This window comes from Limanda limanda, chromosome 21 (genome assembly GCF_963576545.1).
Source record: "Limanda limanda chromosome 21, fLimLim1.1, whole genome shotgun sequence".
Lineage (NCBI taxonomy): Eukaryota > Metazoa > Chordata > Actinopteri > Pleuronectiformes > Pleuronectidae > Limanda > Limanda limanda.
The window spans coordinates 7699222-7709310 of record NC_083656.1 but is presented as its reverse complement, the minus strand read 5'-3'; the positions used below and the strand labels follow the sequence as shown (position 1 = coordinate 7709310).

General features: G+C 42.3%; 1 protein-coding gene across 1 annotated transcript in view; it reads left to right on the top strand.

Moving 5' to 3' along the window:
- Positions 1 to 10089, top strand: part of LOC133027853 (potassium voltage-gated channel subfamily H member 4-like) — a 31615-nt gene that overhangs the window by 9786 nt on the left and 11740 nt on the right. Inside the window, exons 3-7 of the mRNA XM_061094994.1 lie at positions 715 to 846; positions 1297 to 1430; positions 8102 to 8342; positions 9413 to 9570; positions 9809 to 10010. Coding sequence (XP_060950977.1) covers positions 715 to 846; positions 1297 to 1430; positions 8102 to 8342; positions 9413 to 9570; positions 9809 to 10010 — 867 coding nt within the window. The remainder of the gene's footprint in view (positions 1 to 714; positions 847 to 1296; positions 1431 to 8101; positions 8343 to 9412; positions 9571 to 9808; positions 10011 to 10089) is intronic.

The following is a 10089-nucleotide window of genomic DNA, read 5'->3' as shown; positions in this document are numbered from 1 at the left end:
CACACACACACACACACACACACACACACACACATACACACACACACAATCTGGGGACACTAAAAGAGATGTGAAACATCTGTTTGGTGGCAGAGCACAGTGTCTGCAGTAATGAGCATACTGGGTTATGGCAAGGTCTTGGATCTACGCTGCCTTCTCCCTGCCTGACTTGTTATAACCAACCCCCTGACTTGCTCTTTCTCTTTGTGCACAATCCTCCGGAACATGATCCATATCTAATTTGTGGTATATTTTTAGAAAAGGCTATGGCCCGTACTTGACAAGTAGCCGCGGCTCGGACACGGGGAGAGCTGACATGACGTGTCAGGTCTCGGCACGAAAAACTCATGTGGTAAAAGAAAGTCGATTTTACAAGGACAGGAGAGGAGAGGTGGCAAAAAAGGAAAAAGGGACACAAGACAAGCATGAGGCAAGTCACACAGAGATACAGAACGAGCACAGAGGAACGGAAAAGACACACAAAACAACTACAAAAGGACACAAACATCCAGGAAGAGAAACTGAACAACAACAAAGAGTCGCATAATGACCAGTAACAATTTTGTGTCATTAGTGTTACTTTCAGTCGGCGTGACTTGCGACTGTATAGGAGGGGTAGGTGGCCTTTTACCAGATCAAGGTGTAACCTCTAAACCTGCACATTCACACCGGCCGTGTGACTGAATCCACATTTCTGCCTGGTTTTCGCTCCAGGTACGGCCTTCTGGTGTCTGCTGGACATCGTGCCCATCAAGAACGAGAAAGGCGAGATGGTCCTCTTCCTCTTCTCGTTCAAGGACATCACCGACACGCACGGAAAAGGCCACCACAACAGCAAGAAAGAGGGTAGGTTACCCGTCGTGGTTAATAGAGACTCCTACTTAATGTGAGCGTGATTTACGAGCGGTAACATCCTGTGGCCCCCCAGCTCTATTTTCTCTGTGTGCTCTTGTTCATCACTGTCACATTCCACCCGGCACTATTGTTTGGGCCGGCATCGTTCAGTGAACTCAGACTGATGGTTACCAATGAGGGGGGGGAATTCGATTTAAGCAGCGATGCATCTTCGAGTGGAACCTGGACACAGTCTGCTGCAAATACCGAGGATTGTGCCAGAGGGGATACAGACTCATTTAGTTCAAATGCATTCAAGTCAACTACATATCAGCGGTTGTGTGGTTTTGTGTTCATTATTCACACTTCCCTGAGTAATTGCAATAGAGGACACGTTATTGTTCTCATTGTGTTCTTGGCAAACTTGTGTTTTTAAATTGTTCACGTGTGATTGTGCGACAGTTTCAGACGACAAGAGGTGCAGGAGGAAGAGCAGCTCCCACTTCAGCCAGGCCCGGAAGCGTGGACGCACCATGTTGTACCAGCTGACCAGCCAGTTCTCAGGGGGGGGCAAGAGAGAGGTCAACCTGGGCGGCGTGAGTACTTTTCCTGCTCTCACATACTTCCTGTACGTGTGCCCTGACATGCCCTCCAAGAACCTATAAAGTCAGGAGTTAAGTTTGAATTACTGATCGATATCTGAAAGATGAGTTTGGAGGAAGACAATGTGAGCGAAGTCTCGACCCAGATTCCCAGAGTGAAGCTCCTCTCAGTGGAAAACACATCAAAATGGCTTCACTAGTTCCTGAATTGTTTTCATCTTTTTGCTTCTGTTGCATTTTCTTGCGTATAAAAACTTTAGGTTTTTTGGCTTTAAAGGACAAAGATCAAAGTCACTGTGGCAGAAGTGGTTGCTGGTTACTGCCTGTGATGTGTTATTGGTCGTAGTAGAAGCTCAAAGCATCATCATCATCACTTTTTTATGGAAACAGCTGACCAGCAAGAGCTTGAGGATTCTGGTTATGTCACCAGCGAGGTTCTTTGAATGACCTTCAGCCTTTTGGCCCAAACAATCTTATAGATGTACAAGCTCTTCGATAATGGATGGTGGGAGGATAACCTCTTATTCCAGGTAGTTTAAAACTGTTTTTCAACCCTTTTAGAGTCTTTACAGAACCTTTTACGTGTTCCATGTTTTTATGGTGCTGCTGTTCTCCCTCATCTGTCTTTCAAGTGTTTCAAGTACCGTAAGAGGCTGTTTGTTGTGGTGATACAAACCCAGACATGGGTCGGTCTCATTGCCACTTGTCCTGCTCCTGCAGCACAAAAGCCCTTCGCAGGCTTTGAATGATAAAGGCGTGTTGCACTCCAAGCAATGTTATTCATGAGAGCAAAGGGTGAGCATTTTTATTTAAAGTGGAGGATACTTCAGCAATGAAATAGAGGAAAAATAACAACTACATGTAAATTATGTACACCTTCAGCAACAACATGATGTAATTTTCCAGACACGTTAGTTATTGAGACATCATTAGTTGATAAACTGATTAGTTGACAGACAGTTGAAAGATTGTTGTCAGCTGGTGTTGAATCATTGTAAATTTAAGTTTTCAGACCCTAAAATGAATGTTTGCTCTTCGACCATAACTTTCTAAAGAACAAGATAAATACTGTGACTGAAGCTGTAGCTTTCAGAGCCGACCTGCAGGTGCCTTCATGGGCGAATCGATATTCTCGGCCTTCCTGTCGGGCCAGCCTCCTGCTGCCCTGCTTCACTATATCACACCTTCAAACAGATGGCAAAGATCACTGGCACTAGGAAAGCTCACACCGAAACACATACCTGTCCTAACACCGACTCACAAACACACATCTACACCGACTCATACATCAGGACAAGCGTTAAAGATGACTCCTCCTCCGCGGAGACAGGGAACCATATGGCGAAACGTCAGCGCAGTCAGAAATGGATGCATCGTATTTATCATTCAGATTTTATGCCAGCACTCTCAGCGTGACACTGCACTCTCTGTCTGTCTCAGAGATATACATAATGTAGGAATATGAAAACCAACAATCAGCGTTAATATGTTCACTGCTTTCAATCTTTTTCACTCACACACTCCATAGCCTCCACTTTTCCACTTATTCCATAACTCACGGTTTGACAAAACAAAAAATCTTACTGTTGGTCAGAGAAAAGTCAAATTTGTACAGAAAAAACTGAATGATTAATCCCCAATCTAATCAAGATGCTGCATTCAGTCAATTATTAATGAAGATTCACAAGAAAGACACTTTTGTCCTATTTATTTGTAACCTTAGAGACTGATAGTGGCATTCAAAGATTCAGTATTTGCCCATAAACTGGCATTTTGTAGTAGCATTTATAGGGTAGAATATAAATAAATCTATTGTTGTGAGCTGCTGTTTTGTTTCTGTGGATCTTTGACAGGTTATTCAGCTGTGTCTTGTGATTCTATCCGTGACTCCGGCAGCCTCGCAGCTCTGTTAAACCGATAACAACACCTCGTGCATGGGAATGAGACTCAAGGCAATGATAACATGCAACACACTTTGTTGCAATATCATCAGAAATCAATATGCACAAGGGCCTTTAAACAGTGAGAAAAAACATGGGGGAGGGTTCTCACAAAGCCTGGAAGTATAACATTGTTTCTATCTGTGATGTTAGAATTTGACATTATTAGCTGCAGGCACAGCATCACCATCTTCTCGTGTTTCTCAGGATGTCAGACAAGATGAGCTCCCGGGTGTTTTCAAGTAGTCATTTGCAGCAGTTTACATTGAGAGAAGATTTGCACCACCGAGATTAACTACGCTGGTTTATTAGTCAGTAAAGAGACACTCAGGGGAGCACACACCTCCACCAAGGCCCAACAGCTCCCTTATGAAACCTCATTTAAATTCACAAGATTCCAATTTTTGTTTGGATCTGCACCAAATTGCACACACTCATAAAGATCAGCTCCTTAAACAGGCCTGGTTTTTTATAATCAAGATCCAGGAATTATTCTCTTGAGAAATTAAGGAAAATGGAAAAAAACGTCTCGCAATGGTAAAGAAAGGAAACATTTTTGATTGAATTTTTTATTGGGTTCTGGTTTGGGTGACGCACCGGCCCTCTACAGAATTTCATGGAAATTTTCTGACTTGTTTTTGCGTAATCCTGCTAATTAACTAACGAAGGCAGATGAAAACCATAACGTCCTATGGCAGAGTTACTGAAGAGTATTATTCAGTGTAAAAATGCTGGTATCAACAAGGATTTTCAACGAATAACATTTGAAATTTGATTCATTGACAACACTGAATTCCTCAAGATCAGTTTAACAAAACTTTAATGACTCACTTGTGGAAATACTGGAGTTAAATGTAACTCTTCTGGTTGGAGAGTTTGGTGTTGGATAATAAAACTGTTTACTCTGCTGTGTCCTGATCGAACCACTGACCACCGCTCCTACTCTGCGGGGAACCTGATTTAGCCAGGTTATTAAATTTCATAAAGCTTTTATCTGTTTTGGAAACGAGAGACGATAATGATAAGGCTCTGTGTCTCTCTTTCCCACCATGATTTTTTGTTCCTTCAGTTTCCCCCTCTTTTTTGTCTTCCTTTTTAGCTCTAATCACTCTTCTCCTTCTCTCTTGCTGCTTTTTCACGTTTCTCTCCCTCTCCATCTGTCACGCTAACCTCATCTCATCTTTTGGGTTCATCCCTCTGGATCCTGCTGTCTCTCGCCAGTCTGTCATTCTGTCATTTTTTTTTATACTTTTAAATGATCTCATCCTTTTCCTTTGTCGACTGAATCCCTCCATCCTCTCCAACCTCAAGTATTTCATTTTTCATGACTAGCATTTACTTGAGGAATTTTTAATAAATACTGAATTTTTTATGAAGGAAAGACCGAAGATAAATAAATGAATAAAGTTGATAATACATAGATAAATATGTAAACACCTTCATAATAGTTAAGTACATAAATACAAGTTTGATAAATTGCCTATTTATGTATTCCGACATTTGCTTTATCAATTTGTTCAATATTTTAACATTTCCGCTTCATACATAAGTAAATAAATTTAGAAATGAAAGAATGTCGAAACATATAAATTAATGAATGAATTTAATTTCAGTTCCATCTTAACTGTTAACACAATAATACCACTTATACATATTTATAGTTATACAACGCAGACGGATGTCTCTTCTTTGGATAAACAGTATTTTTTACTAAGGTTTGTTTTATAACACTACATTTTGAATACACTATTTTTTCCAGTAGCAGAGTATTGTTACATCACAAGCTTTCACTAAAATTGAGGATCAAAACTGTTCTTAAATCATCCCAATCCTCCCTTCACCGACTATTACTGTATTTTTACCATTTCTCCATCTTCTGTCTGTCGCCCCCTCCATCTTTTCTTTTCTTTTCTCCCTGTCTGTCTCTGAGTAGCTGTGAGCTAACAATGTGATCCTCTGCCTCCACATCACAGTCGGCTATATCTGCTCTCATGGAATCTCTATTCGAGGCACATCAGCCTGCCAGGCGAGGAAGAAATAAGACGGGAGTTTTACATTTGAACACAGACACATAAACATTCATCTTCAAATACCAGCACCACCATATAATACATGAAAGAGGTGACAAGTTTAAGTCAATTGAAGAACAGTGAAGTAATCTACTCAGGAGTCTTTTGGGGCTGCGTTTTAAATAGTTGTTTATGTCTGTTTTCTTCACTTTGGATCCCGTCAATCCAGGAGTGCATTGGTCACGTTCTGTAACTGATCCACGGCGCACTGTCTAGAAGCTCAGATTTGATCTCAAGCTGCTCCGTTTCTCAGGGGAGAGCCACTATTGCCTCTTTTCATTTTAACACACTTGTCAAAGGGCCGATGCAAGAGATCATTCAAAATTCAAAAGTCAATCTATCCTTATTTTTTTCGTATAAAACAGTTTCAGACTGTGAATGTTTATCTCCATTCGCTTGCTGCGACTCAATTTTGTGTCGGAGAATCCTGGATTTCATTTTGCAAAGCCTGTTGAAATGTTGTGATCCTTCCATCGTATAATAAGAACTGTGCGACGCGGAGTCATTTCAGGAAGACTAGTGTTATCTCACAGAGTCTTATGGACATTTTCACAGTTTATATTGAATTTATATTGAGTTGTTATCCTCCCGCTGCTCTGCTTCTCGAGAGGAATCACTCGGGAAAAGAATAAGATGAGGATATAAATTCAATGGGTTCTCTGCAATAGTTTGTTGGAGACTCTGCACTCGATTGCATGGAGGGAGATGTTGTTGCTCGAGTCACATGTGAAGCCATACGCATCTCTTTGCCCATCAAGGTCAAGCTTTTATCAGCGCTAAAGCCTAAAGCATGCTGGGAGATGTAGTTGGAACATTGAGCTCTAGGCTAGTGTTGACTTGATGAAGTGCAAAGTCCAGCTGCAGCTGTGTGACGTGTGTCCCCACAGTGCCGGGCTTTCATTTTGTAATCACTGCGATGTGCTCAGGCGACCGCCTCAAGTGCCAAAGGTCGGCCGGGCGTCCTGACCTCAGTGGTGTAAGGCAAATTAAAAAAGAAAACAGTCGAAGCGTTTGCTGACATGGCGTGAACGGTCTTTAACTTGGCCACAGCTGGTGATGGTAATCAGCGAGGTCTCTCTGGACATTTTCTGCTTACCAAAGTCTGGACACCATGAAAAGAAAGCTAGGTGGATTGTCCTGACAATAAGTGTCGCCGTCACACATTTGTCATTCATTACATATTTTGGTCCAAACTATTTGAACATTTTTTTTTGTTTAACACTTTTTTATTGGTTTTCTTTGGGTAATCAAAACAATTATACAATTACACATCAAAAATCGGGTGGATATACCTCTACCCACAATAAGACCCACCCAACCCCAGCCAGCCTTCCCCATGCAGCTGAAGTGCATACATTAAGAGAGAGTTTAGAATGTATATGTATATATGTATATATATATATGTATATATGTATATAGGAATATTAGATTATTACAATACAGTTACATACAACACTGCTGCAAGACAAAGCAGAGAAAAGAAAGAAGAGGAAAATAAAATAAATTAAATTAAAAGTTTAATAAAAATAAAATAGGTAAATAATAGTGTAATGTTTTGACAGATAATTCACTGCAAATCATTTGGATAATTTAAATGCCAGTGTAATGTACCGACTTTGAACAATTTGTTTCCATTCCTGCATCCACACAGTGTGTTAAAAGTTGTCCGTTCTCCCAGTTACTTTCATGGAGAATTTACCGAATTTAACCAGTCAGCCTCAGCGCCCATACAGGGAAAAATCTCTGGTCATTAACCACCTGTGGATGGATAACTGTTACTTTATCCATCTTTTCTCTTTCCCCTCCCTTCTCTGTCAGAGGTAATAGCTTCTCCTCCTGTCTCCAAAACATTGTTAAGACCATTATGTGCCAAGTGCACGGCCCCATTTGGAGATGCAGCCACATTATATTCCGAGCGTTCTCCCACTACCTCATCAGAAATAACAATTTCATACTTTCTGCAATTGGATTTTCTTAATAAAAATGAAATAAGCGGAATGAATATGCAATAAATTTCTAAAAATAACCTCGGCGGACGGTCAATGTCCTAATTCCCCTTATTCCCTGAGTGGCTTTGCTGCCATTGTTATGCACCAACTGAGAACCAAGGCACTGGTGGCATTTGGAGGGATGAAGTCATGTATGAAATTATACTGCATCTATGTCGATAATAGATTTCTCCCTCACTGACCACAGTCAAATCTCTGTCATTCTTTATTGTTACCATCCAGCCATTTAAAAGGTCTACTCCTGTCTATAAGAGGCTGTCGTGAATAGATAACCAGCGGCATTACCATATCTGTTTAATTTGAGTTTCAACCCCCCCTCCCCCCCCGAATGACTCCTCAGCAGTCCAAGCACAAGAGAGGGTGTTGACATTTATATCGTCTGTTTCTGCAAAAATCTTGGCACCGCGATGTTAATCTGATTAACATTACTTCAGGAGCATCTGGTTATCAAGTTATTCATTTTTGCAGCTCTCTAGTGTTCTTGGTGTTTGCTTGTGTATTTATTTACATATGCTTCAAATCCAAGTGGTTGTAATTACTGGACTTTAACTCCTCATAGACAATCCCCCTCTTATATGTGTCCATGTGTGTGTTTTTGTGCACAAATTACTGATTTAAGGATGCTTCTTGCCCCTGTCCACTTACAGAACATGATCAACAAGCCTTCAGTACCGGAGTACAAGGTGGCAGCGGTGCAGAAGTCCCGCTTCATCCTGCTCCACTACAGTGTGTCCAAAGCCCTGTGGGACTGGCTCATCCTGCTGGCGACCTTCTATGTGGCGGTCACTGTGCCCTACAATGTCAGCTTCACGCCCTACGATGATAGTGTCACAGCCGCCCGCTCCACCATCGTAAGCGACATCGTGGTGGAAATGCTCTTCATCATAGGTGAGCGTCCATGGAGGTTACTGAGACACAGCTTCACAACTTCACAACCTCACTCTACTAACTGTAAGGCCCAAGTTTGGTCAAATATTAAGTCATTTTTTATGTGGTTTAGTTTTTTTATCCTACAACATGTCATGTTCTTGGCACCTATGGCAACAGCGTCCTTTCCCCCCAGATAGTTCCCCTCACTCCTGGAAACCTCGGTCTCTCTGGTCCCTTCAGGACATCTTGGGTCTTTCCCAGGGACTCCTGGGATAAACCTCCAGAGGGACATACCCGAGGGATGAAGTGAGGGGGTAGAAACCTAATGTTCTCTGCTTAGTGTTCACGAACAGCAGCAACAGTTGAGCAGCTCAACTCAACACAAATAGGGACGCCATCGGCTGTGTTAGGGAGAAAGCTTTGTTCTGCAAGCTCATCTACTTAGTTTGCTTATTTCAACCTATTATATGTCCAATATTTGTTTTGAAGTCATGTGACTAATTAAGGGATAGCGTATTAAAAGGCTAAAGTTACGTAGCACTCATAATAAGACATGCTTGCCCAAAACCTTGAGGGAATATAGTGTATTGGAAAGCAGGTGCCACTTATTTTAATTTGATGATCTTTGCAGCTCACACTATTCTGTGTGTGCTAACATTCACCACCATTGTCATCATCCCCCTTGTTGTCTTTAACTCCTCATAAGTGAATCCGTGTGGAGTGATGAGCCATCGTCTCTGCACACATCGACAGCTTGGGTGACGGATGCGGTTTCAGCCTTACACCCGGAGATCTGCTTGTTATGTGCTTGTTAGAGTCTGACACTAAGGTTCAATGATCTGTCTGGCAAACTCCCCCTAGATTGCTGACATATGTCCATCTGTTACAAGCTAATGCATATTGCAACCAGGACATTTCTGTGGGTTCTCCATGTACCCATGTGGGTTTTCTCTAGGTACTGCTACTTCCTCCCACGGCCCAAAGACTTCACTGGGCGCAATTTGTGACATCTTAATGATTATGAGTTTGACTAAATCCTCTCTTTTTGCCGCAGAGAACAAAATAACCTTTAACTTCCACATTTGCAGACATCATCCTGAACTTCCGCACCACCTACGTGAGCCAGTCGGGCCAGGTGGTGTATCAGGCGCGCTCCATTTGCATCCACTACGCCACCACCTGGTTCTTTGTGGACCTGGTGGCTGCCCTCCCCTTTGACCTGCTCTATGCCTTCAACATCACCGTGGTGAGTTCAGCTGTTATTGCTGAAGCTAGAAAAAAAGCTCCTTCCGCTTCCAAGGCTGCTGAGCACTTGCAAGGTTCATACACCAGATTTTGTTGAGCAAAGCAGCTTCATATATGTAGTGTATGTGTAGACTGTGTGTTTGTAGATTATAACACAGCTCACTTTGGTTTTCAAAAATCTGTTTTTCACCTACTCCTCTTCCTCCCTTTCTCCCTTTCTCTCTATTTCGTCCTCTCAGACTTCGTTGGTTCATCTGCTGAAAACGGTGCGCTTGCTGCGCCTCCTTCGTCTGCTTCAGAAGCTGGACCGCTACTCCCAGTACAGCGCCATGGTGCTGACCTTACTGATGTCCGTGTTTGCGCTGCTGGCACACTGGATGGCCTGCATCTGGTACATGATCGGACGCAAGGAGATAGAGACCAGTGAGACCTGGGACATTGGTGAGTCGAGCAAGTGCGAGCTGAGGGGGAAAGGTCAGGTTTGGTGTTTCGTGCTGGTGGAAGTATGTGGTATGGCTCA